The 17,500-nt window shown below is 42.0% G+C and overlaps 1 protein-coding gene across 1 annotated transcript in view; it reads right to left on the bottom strand.

The window, feature by feature from the left end:
• LOC126993835 (complement C2-like) overlaps positions 1–17,500 on the bottom strand; it is a 47,539-nt gene that overhangs the window by 10,471 nt on the left and 19,568 nt on the right. The window contains exons 5-11 of the mRNA XM_050852975.1: positions 15,890–15,977; positions 13,186–13,368; positions 12,008–12,193; positions 10,779–10,941; positions 7,140–7,272; positions 6,603–6,719; positions 183–327 (exon numbers count right to left, since the gene is read on the bottom strand). Coding sequence (XP_050708932.1) covers positions 6,612–6,719; positions 7,140–7,272; positions 10,779–10,941; positions 12,008–12,193; positions 13,186–13,368; positions 15,890–15,977 — 861 coding nt within the window. The 3' untranslated portion in view covers positions 183–327; positions 6,603–6,611. The remainder of the gene's footprint in view (positions 1–182; positions 328–6,602; positions 6,720–7,139; positions 7,273–10,778; positions 10,942–12,007; positions 12,194–13,185; positions 13,369–15,889; positions 15,978–17,500) is intronic.

The raw sequence follows: 17,500 nt of genomic DNA, 5'->3' as shown, positions 1-17,500 counted from the left end.
AATCTACCCTTACCTAACCTAATCTAACCTTACCAAACCTTACCTAATCTAACCTTGCCCAGCCTAATCTAACCTTACACACACACACACACACACACACACACAGAAACAGCAAAAGATAGACAGAAAAATAGAAGAAACAAAATCACTCATTTATATTGCACTGGATAGCACCCCCCCACCTGAGGTACTGCTTGAGGAGGGATGCGATGACGTGCGGCTCCTGGTCACACAGCCTCACACCCTCCCCAGTGTTGTAGAGGCGACGCAGTTGATGTACTTTGCTCTTGACGCCACTCAGCCTGTAGATGCCCTCACAGTGGAGACCTGCAAGGGTGAGAATAATGATGATGATGATGATAATAATAGGAAGTGAGGGAAGGAAAGAAGAGAGAGAGAGAGAGAGAGAGAGAGAGAGAGAGAGAGAGAGAGAGAGAGAGAGAGAGAGAGAGAGAGAGAGAGAGAGGAAAAAAGATGAGTATATGAATGAGTGGTGAATCTCTCTCTGAAACACACACACACACACACACATCTTACTGAAGGGGAAAAAAGAACCTGCAACTAATCTCTCTCTCTCTCTCTCTCTCTCTCTCTCTCTCTCTTTCTCTCTCTCTGGAATAGATTTAAAATACACATTCGGTTCTCTACTTCATCCTCCTCCTCCTCTTCTTCTTCTTCCTCCTCCTCTTCCTCTTCTTCTTCCTCCTCCTCCTCCTCCTCCTCCTCCTCCCCCTCCTCCTCCTCTTCTTCTTCCTCCTCCTCCTCCTCAAGACAGCGAATTAATACAGGAGAAAAAAAAGATCAGTATATTATAAGAGAGAGAGAGAGAGAGAGAGAGAGAGAGAGAGAGAGAGAGAGAGAGAGAGAGAGAGAGAGAGAGAGAGAGATTCAGAAGATTCAGAATTGAGAAGTTTATTCCATATTTTCCATTATGGTTATTCTTGACATTTGTACAATAAAGCACATGAGTATATAAGTACATAGTAGCTACATCCTGTCCTGCCTCTATCTACGGCAAGGAGTCTAATTTTAAAATAGATGTGCAATAAAAATATTAAAATTAAAAGAGAAATAGAATATATTAAAATACATTAATAAAAGACTACATATTGAACTGGTCACTAAAAAGATATTGGTGCAATTGCTTCTTAAAAGATGGTAAAGATTGTGCATTCCTTATCGAGAGAGGGAGGCTGTTCCAGAGTGTTGGTGCAGCCACAAGCATGGATCTTGCCCTGTACTGGTGCGTGCTTTGGGGACGTGTCTGGTAGGAACAGTGCTCCAGTCACTCACATATGGCAAATAAAACAAATAGCTCGGTACGTTTCCCTTTATGATGTTATAGGTCATTACGCCTAGTTCCCTTTATGATGTTATAGGTCATTACGCCTAGTTCCCTTTATGATGTTATGGGTCATTACGCCTAGTTCCCTTTATGATGTTATGGGTCATTACGCCTAGTTCCCTTTATGATGTTATAGGTCATTACGCCTAGTTCCCTTTATGATGTTATAGGTCATTACGTCTAGTTCCCTTTATGATGTTATAGGTCATTACGCCTAGTTCCCTTTATGATGTTATAGGTCATTACGCCTAGTTCCCTTTATGATGTTATAGGTCATTACGCCCCGTTCGAACTCGTATTTTTTGTTTACCTTCAGCCAACCGAGTTCCTTTGAGAATGGCGTCACATGGTCACGTTTGGCGCCGCCACCCGGTGCAACTTTTGCAGCATAGTTTTGCAATCTTTGAATTTGTTGCATGTGTGTTTTATTAGTGGTGGGCCATATTTTTATTCCATAATTAATTATGCTTAATACAAGTGACTGTACAGCTGTAATTCTTGTCTTTTTGCTAAAGTTCTCTTTTATACGATTTATGTACATAATGGTACTAAAAATCTTACTACTTATTTTGTTTATGTGCGTATCAAAAGTCAAGTGAGCGTCACAATATACAGCCAGGTTCTTGAGGGAGGTGCTGGGTGATGTTACTATCATCAACCTGTAGGTGGATGTTTTGTGGGATCTGGGACGTCATTCCCCGACTTCCAGTAAACATGCCCTGGGTTTTCTTTGTGTTTAACATTAAGCCATTTAATTGGAAATATCTTTTCGATTTTAATAAAGTTTCCTCTCCTCTGCTAATTAGGTCTTGAATTCTGTCGATGTTTCCCGGGTGTATGAACTGTGTCATCCGCGTACTGGATGACGAGGCAATCGGAGACGTATTGTGAGAGGTCCTTTACGTACATTAAAAATAAGATAGGCCGAGCACTGATCCCTGAGGAGCTCCATAGGAGACGCCTAATTTATCTGAAATATGTTTGTCGATACGGACAGACTGAGTTCTATCACGAAGGTAGTCATTGAATGTATCTATTCTCAGTTCCTTTAGCTTGTTCGGTAATATTTGATGATTGACACTGTAAAATGCTTTTGACAAATCGCACAAAGTAACTAAGGATATGTTACCATTATCAATGTTCTTATAAAGTTTATTTGATAGTGTTAGTAGAGCGCTTTCAGTAGACAGTGCAGCTCTAGGGCCGTGTTGTGCGTTATTAAGAGATGGTTTCCTTCAAGATGTTGGATTAGCTGACCCGTTACAACTTTCTCCAGGATTTTAGAGACAATGGGCAGAAGTGATATTGGTCTATAGTCTTTGGATTGCTTGTATCTCCCACCTTTAAAAATAGGGACGATTACTGAGTGTTTCCATGGTAACGGGAATGTTCCAGTTGTTATTGAGGTATTTATAATGCATGTTAAGTACGTTATTATAACTGGCAAAGATTCTTTTAAGAAGCGCGTTTGAATGCCATCTGAGCCATGTGCGGAAGAGTTTTTCAGTTGTTTCAGTACTTGTATAATAGTCTGGGAATCAGTTGGTTGAGGTCTGAACTTATCACATGTTGGGTTTATGGTGTCACATGCATTGAGTTGTGATTCATTGTCATGATTTAATAAGTTTTGACGTGATTTATCAAAGTTTCTTTCCCAACATTTGCAAAATATCTATTAAATCTATTAATTTCATCAGTGATTGTTTTTTCGTCTTCTAAGAGTAGTGGACAGGTTGTGTTTTTGTTAGTTGGTACGAGTTGTTTCAACATGTTCCATATAGCACTACTATTCCTCTGTCATCCTCCAGTTTTTTATTGTAATATTCCGACTTGGATTTGTTGATCAATTGCTTTACTTGTTTCTTTAGTTCCTTATATTTCACTTGGAGAGCTGTGTTATATCTGTCATTCTTAAGGAGTGTGTGTGTGGTGTTCCTCTCCAGCATCTTAGCTCGTAAGTCATGAGTGACCCATGGAGCCTCTTTACTTCCCTAGTCACTAAAGTTGAACACACATTAATACATTTCTTGAAACATTCAGTGAATATGTTAACCTGTGTTTCGGTATTGTCAGTGGCAAACATCTTGTTTAAATTAGCACTCTCCTGATAAAGTAAGTTACACAAAAATATCTTCTTAGTTCACGAAAAGTTTTACAGTCGCTTGGCCTTTCGTAAGTTAATAGTTACAGTGATCAGTTCATGGTCAGCCACATGGCACGGAAGTGTGTTAGAAACTATTACAGAATGAGGTTTGTTGGTTACAATTAAGTCTAACAGTGTGGCAGAGCTGGAAGTAGTCCTCGTGGGTTTGGTAATTACTTGAGTTAGTTTTGCATTTGCAATAATTTGTTTCAGCTTACTGCTGTTTAATAAAAATCATCATTAAAATCCCCTAAAATATAAAAATCCTTACCTTTTAAAATGACACATTTTAAAACATCAGATATATAGTCATATGTACAAGAAAGTGACTTGGGGTGTCGGTAAAGGCACCTGATAATGACTGTAGGAAACTCACAGCTTTGAACTGCCACCCACACGCCTTCCACACCCTGTGGTCTTACTGCGTCAAAGTGTACAGGAGTAGCCTTGTAAATATCTCTTATATAGATACAAACACCTCCACCCCTACCCTTGTCACACCTAAAAATGTTATAGTTAGGAATATCAATATATTCGTTAGGAGTTTCAGGTGATAACCACGTTCCACTTACGCATAATACATCAGTGTTTCTCTCTTTGATCAGAAAGTCTATCTCATCCTTGTTAGCCATAATACTCTGGGCATTAGAGAGAGAGAGAGAGAGAGAGAGAGAGAGAGAGAGAGAGAGAGAGAGAGAGAGAGAGAGAGAGAGAGAGAGAGAGAGAGAGAGAGAGAGAGAGAGAGAGAGAGAGAGAGAGAGAGAGAGAGAGAGAGAGAAATATATATAAGTTACAGCTTGTTCATGCCCACCTCCCTCTCCCCTCTATGTCAATCCCTCCCATCCATGTGTGTGTGTGTGTGTGTGTGTGTGTGTGTGTGTGAGAGAGAGAGAGAGAGAGAGAGAGAGAGAGAGAGAGAGAGAGAGAGAGAGAGAGAGAGAGAGAGAGAGAGAGAGAGAGAGAGAGAGAGAGAGAGAGAGAGAAATATATATAAGTTACAGCTTGTTCATGCCCACCTCCCTCTCCCCTCTATGTCAATCCCTCCCATCCATGTGTGTGTGTGTGTGTGTGTGTGTGTGTGTGTGTGTGAGAGAGAGAGAGAGAGAGAGAGAGAGAGAGAGAGAGAGAGAGAGAGAGAGAGAGAGAGAGAGAGAGAGAGAGAGAGAGAGAGAGAGAGAGAGAGAGAGAGAGAAAATATAAGTTACAGCTTGTTCATGCCCACCTCCCTCTCCCCTCTATGTCAATCCCTCCCATCCATGTGTCTGTGTGTGTGTGTGTGTGTGTGTGTGTGTGTGTGTGAGAGAGAGAGAGAGAGAGAGAGAGAGAGAGAGAGAGAGAGAGAGAGAGAGAGAGAGAGAGAGAGAGAGAGAGAGAGAGAGAGAGAGAGAGAGAGAGAGAGAGAAAATATAAGTTACAGCTTGTTCATGCCCACCTCCCTCTCCCCTCTATGTCAATCCCTCCCATCCATGTGTGTGTGTGTGTGTGTGTGTGTGAGAGAGAGAGAGAGAGAGAGAGAGAGAGAGAGAGAGAGAGAGAGAGAGAGAGAGAGAGAGAGAGAGGAAATAGGCTGCTCTCTCTCTCTCTCTCTCTCTTCTTGTCAATGAGGTGTCAAATCCCCCCCCCCATCTCTCTCTCTCTCTCTCTCTCTCTCACACACACACACACACACACACATATAGATAGAGGAGACCTGATAGCGGTGTACAGGGTGGCGAGCGGGGTGGACAGAGAGGACCTGTGTGTGTGTGTGGAGCGAGAGAGAAACGAGAGGACATGGAAAGAAGTTTAGGGCGACCACGTGTAGGTGAGATGTGAAAAAGTTTAGCTTCCCAAACAGAAGCTGTGGAACGGACTGGAGGAGGAGGTGGTTTGTGCAAGAAACATTCAGGATATTAAGGAAAAGTTGGATAAGAGAGGATATGGAGACCGGACAGCATGAGCGTAGATCTTCTCCCGTATGTCACAACTAGGTAAATACAATTAGGTAAATACACACACACAATGCTCAATTGACCATATGAATCAATCAGTCCCTACTGTTGGGCTGCTGAGGCGGACTCTAGACTCCTTCCACACTGAATTTGCAAAATTGTTCAAGGATCTCAACAACTTCCTGTCGGCTAGGAGTGGTAGGGATGAGAGCCCGTTTCGGACTCCCCAGCGGCGAGGAGCCGTTGATTTCATTGGCTCGCTTGCACCTCCTTTCTGGTACGGCCAGTCAGGCCCAGATAGACGTCATACACGGGAAAATCTCCCATCTCTACACTCTATTGGCGGAAGAGAGACGTCAGCTTAACCTCCATCAGGAAGTCCTCAACGCCACAGTTCGGGGTCATGTTCACTCTGCCATCTCCTGTCTAGAGTCAGCCTCGGCTCTGGCTCCGGCCATCGTCCGTCAGTTCTCACTGCAAACCTTGCAAATCGAGGGGGAAATGCGTATTTTGGAGACTATCCTTCTCATTCACTTAGTAAGCTGAGATGCAACTCTTTTTTCAGTTACTTTAGAAAGAATGGGTGGGATGGGACGCTATAGGTTCGTTTTCATTGCCAGACTTAAAAATGGGTATTACAATGGAGTGCTTCCACGGTGTGGGGAAAACTCCACTTACAATTGAGGTGTTTATGATGCAAGTAATGTGTGCATTGAAGGGCGTCTTTTTAATATTTAAAAGGGATACCGTCTGATCCGTAAGAGCCACTATTATTCATGTGTCTGATAGCTAAAGTTATTGTTTCCCAGCTTGTGGGTTCAGGCCCAAACATGTGAATTACTACTATGTGAATTAATGCCATGTCTTAAATTTGTGTGTAATGGTTGTAGTATTAAGTCTGCATCACTTAAGTTCTGTTGAGATTTTTCAAATGTACATTTACCCACTTGAGCAAAAACAGTATCAAAATGACACGCTGTCACTTCATTGTAGTCTTTGATGTGTTCTTGCTGCCAGGAATCACTTCTCTAATAATCTTCACACATGAGCGCTGTGTGTGTGTGTGTGTGTGTGTGTGTGTGTGTGTTCTCAGGCCCAGATAATGTAATAATGCAGTAATAATAATAACAATAATAATAATAATAACAATAATAACAATAATAATAATAATAATAACACTCACCCCGCTCCTCTATCTGGTCAATGCACTCCCTGACAATGGTGGGCAGCTGGATGCCATCGTGTGCCGGGCAGCGCTGGACGGCCAGGCACAGTGGCACTCCAAACACTGGCACTGCCTCTGTGGTGGGTGATTAGATAAGAGATAAATAAATCAACCGGTTGATGTGAAATTAATGGTCTGCTCACAGAAATGGCACAAACTGAAAATGCCTATATAATCTCTCTCACAGAAACACACTTAACAGAGGAGATTAGGAAAGCAGAAATAAAAATACCACACTTTGTACCACACAGGACGGACCGACCAATTCAACGGACAAAAGGCGGGTCATCACTTAGCCATTTTGCAGCTAGAACAAAAGTACTTTTCCAGGAATGAAATATGTACACAGAATCACTGGTACTATGCATTCAAGACATTGACTGGGTATATATACAGACCACCAGCATGCCCAACAGAGAAATTTATGACGCAACTAACAAAGATAAAAGATATCATTGGCTCGCTACCACTGCCCATGCCCACCCTTATACTTACTGCAGACTTAAACTTTCCGCTAACAGACTGGAATTTGGAGTGTGTGTATGGAGGAGCGGAAGACATGAGGACCCAGGCAAAGCTGTCATGCACTTTGCCGAGGAATACTGCCTCAATCAAATCATCGACACTCCTACAAGAGGTAAGAACATACTAGACATCGTTATGATAAATAATGATGATATTATATTAGGGTGAATAAAACTAATCTCTCTGACCATAACATCATCACCGTGACTACCAACCTACCTACAAATACACATCTTAGACTGTCCAGTGAAATGGAGCAGGCTCCTAATTTTAATTTTAACCAACTCAACTTCCTAAGCGAGTCAGTCTGCTGGGACAGTATAAAGAAAGACCTGGGTGAGCTAAACTGGGATCTACTCATGAGGACTGTGACCCTGAGGCCCAATATGATACAATCATTAACACATGCTTGAAAATATCAATGTACCACTGAGGAGGCCGTCTAAAAAGACCTCTCCTTTCAATGGTAACATACCAAGAGACCGAAAAGTACTAATGAGAAAAAGAACAAAACTAAGGAAGAAACTCAGTAATACCAACTACACCAAAATGCTGACCCAACTCGAAAACTAAATTGCCATTATAGAAGAAAAACTTAAAAGATCAGTTGAATCAGAGAATGACCGGAAAGAAATACAAGCCGCGTCATGCATCAAAACCAACCCCAAATACTTTTACAAATATGCTGCTAACAAATCCGTAGTGAGCGAGTGTTGGCCCACTGACTGACGTACACGGCCAACCCATAAACAAAGCCCAGGATGTCGCTGAAGCACTACTGATTCAGTACAAAAGCGTCTTCAGCAAACCCATGGAAGACAAAATTGCCAACCTACCTATGGACTTTTTCAACCAAGGAACTGATCAAATATCACACCTGACGGACATAAGCTTAAACAACGACGACATACAGCAAGCAATTAAAGGGGTGGCCACTAATTCGGCAGCTGGCCCCGATCAATTCCCTGCAGTACTTCTTAAAAAATGTGCTGAAGAGCTGAGTGTTCCTCTGTTAAATTTTTATAGAAACTCTCTAGATTCTGGCATAATACCAGAAAAGCTAAAAAGTGCATTCATTACACCAATATACAAGGGAGGGTCAAGAGCAGAGGCAAAAAACTATCGACCAGTTGCCTTAACCTCCCATATTATTAAAGTTCTAGAGAGAATTATGGTTAAAAACATGTCTGCATATCTAGAAAGCAATAACAGAATGAACCCGGACCAACATGGCTTTCGTACTGGGCGCTCGTGCCTCTCACAGCTTTTGGCCCACTATGACTCAATCGTAGATAAGCTTGAACATAATGCAGATGTCGATGTGGTCTACCTTGATTTTGCGAAAGCTTTCGGCATGGTAGACCATGGCATTTTGTTACACAAGGCCAGACAAACGGCCATTACGGGAACACTCGGGATGTGGCTGCACTCATTTCTCACTGGCAGGTCTGTATGTTTAGCGGCTGATTGTGCAGTTTCTCAGTATTCGTAAGTTGTCAGCGGGGTACCACAGGCTAATTAGAGTGAACTGCAATTAGCGCGAGCCACCATCTTCCAAAGAAAAAAATTAATTAGCGCGAAAGCCTGTTAGCGCGAGATCAATTAGAGCGATCCGCAATTAGCGCAAGGCACCATCTACCAAGAAAAAAATTAATTAGTGCGAAAGACTCAGTTAGCCCGGCCGCCCCTCACGGCGGGAGTCTTTTCTCACTCCCCCAATAAACGTATCTATTCATCGCTGACCTCTGACTCCACCTCTCACCCCAACAACAAGCTTTTATATTAATGATGAAAACCTTCGTAACACACACACACACACACACACACACACATACCATTTTAGCGACCTGCCCTGAAGCCAAGACTGTTAGTTCACGTGTACGGCTGGGCGCCCAAAACCTGAGGAGGAAGAAGAAAAGTTAGGCCCATGCTCTTACATATGTTGGCACACAAGTAGGCCTACACATATTTGACAAGGCTTTCACAGGAGTTGTGGGTATGTCCACGGGTTCATTTATTCTCTTTTCTCCTCCATATATTACGTTTAGCTGGCTCAAGTGGTAGTTTGGGGTTACCAGCCCTTAGTAGTACTTGGCGTATTGTCTTTTCTGACCCCAAACTATCGCCCCATAAAGATAACAATATGCATTTATAATTATTGTTAACATCGGTAATTACTGATGCTCTTTTTTGCAATATTTATGGGCCAGAAACAGAAAGATACAATGTTATGCCTACGGTAAGCTGGTAACATTGATGGAGTGAGGGAGAATAATAAAGCTTTGTCCTAGGGCCACCTGGGTGTTATTCTATACATATACCGTCCCTGGCACCAATGACTGGCATCACACTGATTCTGGCACCACACAAATCTATGCCACTATGAACACTGCCTGGCATCACATAACACCTGACCCCATGTCACAGGAGAGGGGTAGGCAGGTCAGGTAACAGGACAGCCTAACACTGGGTAACTAATCTGTCTTGCATCACATAACACTGTCTGTGGCACTGTTAACACTGCCTGGCACTCCAGGCCCACGGGTGATAAAAGAGGGGAGGGACACTCAGGAAGATATTGCAGACCAATGAGTTACATGAAGACTGGCCAACATTACACCCATCTATAAGAAGGCTGATACAAATGAACCAGGTAATTACAGACCTGTGAGTATGATAGGATAGCCAAAGGGTGTGTCTACCAGCCCACCAAGGCCCATCCATCTACCATGCACGCCGGTTGAATGGTAGGGAAAAATGTTACAGCTGGTTGAATGAAAATGGGAGGATTGGAAAATTTTGAAATGCCTAACTTCGTACCACTATAACTGCTGCCACATTGGAGTTAGGAACACGAATTTTGGTAGGAATAAAGGTCAACTACCACACTAACTACCACGCAAGCTACATCCACCTACCACATACAAGCTGAGTTATATACAAAAATGTTAAGTGTTATGACATTCAGAAAAATATAAACATAATTTTTCACTCCCCTAAATTTGACCTGCTATAATTCCTACCACACTCAAGTTAGGAACACGAACTTTGGTAGGAAGGAAGGTCAACTACCTCTCTAACTACCACGCAAGTTACATTCACCTAACACACATACAAGCTGAGTTATATACAAAAATGTAAAGTGTTATGACATTCAGAAAAATATAAACATAATTTTTCACTCCCCTAACTTTGACCTGCTATAACTCCTACCACACTCAAGTTAGCAACACGAATTTTGGTAAGAATAAAGGTCAACTACCACACTAACTACCACTCAAGTTACATTCACCTAACATACATACAAGCTGAGTTATATACAAAAATGTTAAACAGTATGCCATTCAGAAAAAAATATCCAGGATTTTTCACTCCCCTAACTTTGACCTGCTATAACTCCTACCACACTCAGGTTAGGAACACGAATTTTGATAAGAAGGAAGGTCAACTACCACTCTAACTACCACGCAAGCTAGATTTACCTACCACACATACAAGCTGAGTTATAGCAGAAAACGTAAAGTGATATGACAACCTTAAGAATTAACTACCACCACCACCATAACTACTACTACTGCTACTACTACTACTACTACTACTACTACTTACATTCTGAAGTAGACTAGCACTCCTATGAAGACTATCGCCAGGATGAGCCCGAAGAATAGTCCGATGTAGAGCCCGGTGTTGCTAGCGGTAGAAGTAGAAGTAGTACTCACACTACTACTACTACTACTATCGGAGCCTATGGTGTTGTAGGCATCCTCTGGACCTGGAATAGTACAAAATAGTTAATAGTAATAGTAGTATTCATGGTAGTAATCTGTCTCTCTCTACTACTACTACTACTACTACTACTATTACTACTACATCTGGGAGGGTTAAAAATAGTCTAGTTAGTCTTAGGATAGTCTTATTACTAGTATTCAACACCCAACATAAGCTATTTCAACTACTACTACTACTACTACTACAACTACTACTATTACATCTGGGAGGGTTAAAAATAGTCTAGTTAGTCTTAGGATACTCTTATTACTAGTATTCAACACCCAACATAAACTATTTTTACTACTACTACTACTACTACTACTACTACTACTACTACTACTACTACTATTACATCTGGGAGGGTTAAAAATAGTCTAGTTAGTCTTAGGATAGTCTTATTACTAGTATTCAACACCCAACATAAGCTATTTCTACTACTACTACTACTACTACTATTACATCTGGGAGGGTTAAAAATAATCTAGTTAGTCTTAGGATAGTCTTATTACTAGTATTTAACACCCAACATAAGCTATTTTTACTACTACTACTACTACTACAACTACTACTATTACATCTGGGAGGGTTAAAAATAGTCTAGTTAGTCCTAGGATAGTCTTATTACTAGTATTCAACACCCAACATAAGCTATTTTTACTACTACTACTACTACTACTACTACTATTACATCTGGGAGGGTTAAAAATAATCTAGTTAGTCTTAGGATAGTCTTATTACTAGTATTTAACACCCAACATAAGCTATTTTTACTACTACTACTACTACTACAACTACTACTATTACATCTGGGAGGGTTAAAAATAGTCTAGTTAGTCCTAGGATAGTCTTATTACTAGTATTCAACACCCAACATAAGTTACTTCTACTACTACCACTACTACTACTACTACTACTACAACTACTACTATTACATCTGGGAGGGTTAAAAATAGTCTAGTTAGTCTTAGGATCGTCTTATTACTAGTATTCAACACCCAACATAAGCTATTTTTACTACTACTTCTACTACTACTACTACTACTACTATTACTACTATTACTACTTACCCAACACACACTTCGGTTCTCCACCCAACCACTCGCCCAGCTCGCCACATGACCTCCGGAAGGTCCCCCCGACCAGCCTGTGTTCCGGTAGACAGTGATATTCGACCAGGCTACCGTATTCCAGGGTCTGGTTGAGTCGGACTATTCTACCATTATCCAAGCCTTGTGGTAGGTCGCAGGTCACATCTGGAAGGGTTAGGAATAGTCTGGTTAGTCTTCGGATAGTCATGTTAGTAGTATTCAACACCCAACATAAGCTATTTCTACTACTACTACTACTACTGCTACATCTGGGAGGGTTAAAAATAGTCTAGTTAGTCTTAGGATAGTCTTGTTACTAGTATTCAACACCCTACATAAGCTATTTCTACTACTACTACTACTACATCTGAGGGGGCTAGGAATAGTCTAGTTAGTCTTAGGATAGTCCTGTTAGTAGTATTCAACACCCAACATAAGCTATTTCTACTACTACTACTACTACTACATCTGAGGGGGTTAGGAATAGTCTAGTTAGTCTTAGGATAGTCCTGTTAGTAGTATTCAACACCCAACATAAGCTATTTCTACTACTACTACTACTACTACTACTACTACATCTGAGGGGGTTAGGAATAGTCTAGTTAGTCTTAGGATAGTCCTGTTAGTAGTATTCAACACCCAACATAAGCTATTTCTACTACCACTACTACTACTACTGCTACTACATCTGAGGGGGTTAGGAATAGTCTAGTTAGTCTTAGGATAGTCCTGTTAGTAGTATTCAACACCCAACATAAGCTATTTCTACTACTACTACTACTACTACTACTACTACATCTGAGGGGGTTAGGAATAGTCTAGTTAGTCTTAGGATAGTCCTGTTAGTAGTATTCAACACCCAACATAAGCAATTTCTACTACTACTACTACTACTACTACTACTACTACTACTAGTACTACTACATCTGAGGGGGTTAGGAATAGTCTAGTTAGTCTTAGGATAGTCCTGTTAGTAGTATTCAACACCCAACATATGCTATTTCTACTACTACTACTACTACTACTACATCTGAGGGGTATTAGGAATAGTCTAGTTAGTCTCAGGATAGTCTTATTACTACTATTCAACACCCTACAAGAGCTACTACAATCACCTACTTACTGTAACTACTACTACTACAACTACTATTACTTACATTCACAGCGCGGTTGACTGCCACTCCAGATACCATTACTACCACACTTCCGCTGACTATTCCCGACTATCCTCCTCCCCTTCTCGCAGGAATAGTCCGCTGTAGCCTCCACTCGGCCTCTATCCTCCACTACCACACTTAAGGCAGTAGTCAGCGTTGTAGTGAGGTTGGGACACCGGACTTCTGTAGGGGAGAGAATAGTATTAGTAGTAGTATAAGTAGTAGTAATAGTAGTAGTAGTAGTAGTAGTGGCCTTGTGGGGTGTCGCATAGTCGGATAACAGGCCTTCTAGACACCGTGGGGATAGTCTAAAGTGTCCAGGGATAGTAGTAGTAGTAGTAGTAGCCTCATGAGGACAGTTCCTGATGTTGCTCCGTTACTAAAACCTCTGGAAGATGCTGTCAGAAACACCTTCATACCGGCGATAGCAAATGTCCCAGTGACCAGGAGAGAAGATTGCTGGAGTTGCCGCCAAAAATGGGTGGGCTCGGCATCACCAACCCGCAAAATCTGGCCGAGTCTGAATTCGGGAACTCAATCACAGCCTCTTTGACCGGATATATTACCAATCAAAATGAAAGGGGAGAAGACAACCCTCAATATATTAGGTCACTAAGGAATGAAATCTCCATAAACAGAGAAGGAAAACAGAGAGACACTCTGAGTGACCTAATGAGAGAACTCCCAGAAGACACAAGGAGGAGGACAGATATTGCACAGGAAGTGGGCGCTTCAAACTGGCTAACCACACTACCTATCAGGGCAAAAGGCTTCAACTTAAACAAAAAAGAATTTACTGATGCCCTTGCCCTCAGGTATGGCTGGCCAGTGGATGGGCTCCCAAACATGTGGCTCACCCTTCAACCAAAATCATGCCATGACATGCAAGAGAGGAGGTCTCGTCTGCATGAGACAGGACGAAGTAAGAGACGTAACAGCTCAGATGCTGAAAGAAGTCTGCCACGATGTGACTGTGGAACCCATGCTGCTCCCTCTGCAAGGCGAACACCTCGCCAGACGCACCGCTAATGTTTCCAACGAAGCACGAGTGGATGTTAGCGCCAGAGGGTTTTGGACTCGTGGACAAAGGGCATATTTTGACAAAAGGATCTTTGATCCCATGGCCCATTGCCACAGAGACCTGACCCTTGATGCAGCCCACAGAAGAAACGAACAAGAGAAGAACAGAGCATATGAAGAAAGAATACAGAATGTGGACCAGGGCTCCTTCACCCCGGTAGTATTCACGACGGCAGGAGGGATGGGACCAAGGGCGCAGAGCTTCTACGCAAGACTCGCCGAAACACTGGCGGATAAGAAACAGCAGCCAAGAAGCAGTGTGGTCGCCTGGATGAGATGCAGGCTGTCCTTCTCCCTCCTGAGGTCAGCCTTGGTCTGCCTGAGAGGAACCAGGTCGCCTGCACCCAAAACCACCCACATTGCCGACCTGGACTTTGAGGTGACGGCGGTTGATAGTCGCATCAACCACAAGCTCTGTTAGCTTAAAAATAAAATGCTTAGTAAAGTTTGTAATATTAAATAAAGATGGTTGTCGGCCACAGTCATTGGCGGGGTGGGGCCAATGAATTGCTTTGTGAAAGGATATGAGAGAATATACCGCTCACAACGCAACTCTAATAGATGGAGGCCTGTAGTAGTAGTAGTAGTAGTAGTAGTAGTAGTAGTAGTAGACAGATAGTTAGATGTATTGAAGGTAAATAATCCTGGGTTAAATAATTAATACTGATACAAAACCTGTACCAAAATGGTGAACCACTAAACCTTTTTGAGTCAACACGTTTCATTTCAATTAATAAAGATATCAGTAAAGAAACAACAGTCCCAATCCCTCATGCAAGAGTTAACCAGCATCCTCATTCCTTCATCCCCTTCATGGCAAACTCCCGAACAGTCTTCCTTGGTCTGTACTTCCTCCTGCCTATGACTTGAACTCTTTCAAGAGGAGGGTATGGAGACACCTCTCCTCCTGAAGCTGACCTCTCTTTTGGCCACTCTGATAAACACAGTGAACAGCAAGCTTTCTTTTCTCAATAGTACTTTCTTTGCCCCTTGACCTGCTTCCTCTGCCGTAAAAAAATATATACATAAAATAATTTAGATGTTACTACGCTATCTTCTGGTATGTGGGGCCAAATAGCACTTCTGTACAGGGTCAAATTGCATCTCTCTACAGTGGGCCTAGGCAGAAGTCTTACTGTATTAGGTCAAATTGCATCTCCCTACAGGTGGGCCTAGGCATAATAAGTCTTACTGTAAAGGAAGCAGCCCAAGGGAGAACAAATACCACTAATAATGATAAAAAAGCCTGGTGCTAACAACGATATGGAGAATGTGGCCAAAAGAGAGGGGAAAATTTTGTGAGGTGTGTTCATACTCTCCTCCTTATTAAAGAGTTCAAGTCACAGGCAGCCTGGCACCAGTCTTTGCTTTCTAAACTGCTGCCCTCTTTCGGATTCTATCCCTCTCTCTGTTCCTCTATCTCCAGTTTCCTTTCCTCCTGCCTCTGACTTGAACTCTTTCAAGAAGAGGGTATGAGGACACCTCTCCTCCCGAAATTGACCTCTCTTTTGGCTACTCTTTACTTCTGTGGGAGCGGTGAGTAGCGGGCTTATTTTTTTTGTACTCTTTTTGTTGCCCTTGAGCCGTGTCCTCTGATGTTAAAAAAAGAAAACATGTCACTCACCAAGAAGCAGCAGACTGCCAACACTGTCACACCAGCCAGTCAGGGGCAGGAGAGCCTTCTTGAGGAAGTGCCGGGCAGTGCCACCACTCTGGAAAACCAACATTACAATGAGTGGATGAGCCCAGAACACTGCTGCTGCCCAGACTGACAACACAGTGCAGCCCAGCACAGTACATGTGCTGCTATAAGCCACCACAGGAGGAGGAGGAGGAGGAGGACAGGGCCCAGATTCACTAACGCCTCGCAGATACGACAATCTTAAGTGGATCCAATATGGCGGAAATAAGAATGTCGTATCTTGCGATTCACAAAAAAATCTTAAGTCCGCCATGTTTAGATTTTCCTGCCTTAACGCTGTTTCACACTCACCCAGCTGTTCATCCTCCCTCTCAGGCTGGTCGATGAATGTGTCCCTGGCGAAGGTGAGATGTGGTAACCAGATATCACACTGGCCCTGTGTCCTGGGTAATGGGGCTCCCTTCCACCACAGTCTCAAGGGCCAATGTTACGGAGATGAGCACCGAGGCCATGCGCTGGTACTGCGTATCCCCCCAACTCTACTATTTTTACTCTCAAAGTATATAATTGTGTGTTTGTGTGTATGTGAGTGTGTGTGTGTGTGTGTCACATCCTGGAAAGCCCAAGACTTCTCTCAAAACTCTGATGACTCAAGAAAGAGTCTGGCTTCCAGCTATATCTTGAGAGCCAACAGTCGCCGTGGAAATTTTCTAGGTATAGTGGAATGTGTTTTGACAGTGGGCAGTGCCTTTGTCTTTGAAGAACTCTGGCGAGTTCTTAACGAAACACACCCATACACCAATTTGCTCGATGATTTCCTGTATTTTATTGCCAGTACACTATTTAACACATTTAAATATTTAATAATGTATATGTCAATGCCCATTTTTTCATTATGTTCTCAACTTGTGCCAGGAACATATGAGTCAGTACTTTAGTAAGGTTAGGTTACATAAAAAAGTGCATATTTGAGTTACAAACAGAAACATTATTTTCTTGTCAATACCCAAAAAATAACTTGAATTTCAAGGTGAGAGAATTTTTTAAAGTCTATGGACAAAGAACCTTTATTTTCTAGTTTTAATGATGTGCTATAAGTAGAAAATGAAGTAATTATATATTTTTCACTTAACCTTTTTGCATGAAATAAATATCAATATATATAAATATTTTGCCTCAACCTAAAATCATAAAATTCTTTTTCAATTGTAGTAGCTATGAAACTATGAGTGGGAATACAACTGGGTGATGAACCAAACCTTGACGGGTGTTGCTAATTTACCAGCAATAGGTTACCATGATGAGCACCGAGGCCACACACAGCTATGCGTATGCCCCCAACTTCACCCTACCTTTACTAGACACATCATCTATAACACCCAGTAAAACTAGCATACTAAATAGTAAATGTAATACCTTAATACATCATTGAGACAAGAATGAGCCATGGGATGACTAAATTACCAAAATATCCAACAAACATATAATGCATGTTGCAAAGAATGGGTCATTGCTTAGCTCTTTGAGATGCATATTACTTATTTCCTGTGGTATGTTATGATGCCTTTTAATGGGGATCTGTTTATTACCACA

This window comes from Eriocheir sinensis, unplaced genomic scaffold, assembly GCF_024679095.1.
Source record: "Eriocheir sinensis breed Jianghai 21 unplaced genomic scaffold, ASM2467909v1 Scaffold685, whole genome shotgun sequence".
Classification (NCBI taxonomy): Eukaryota; Metazoa; Arthropoda; class Malacostraca; order Decapoda; family Varunidae; genus Eriocheir; species Eriocheir sinensis.
This window is presented reverse-complemented; position numbering and strand designations above follow the sequence as displayed.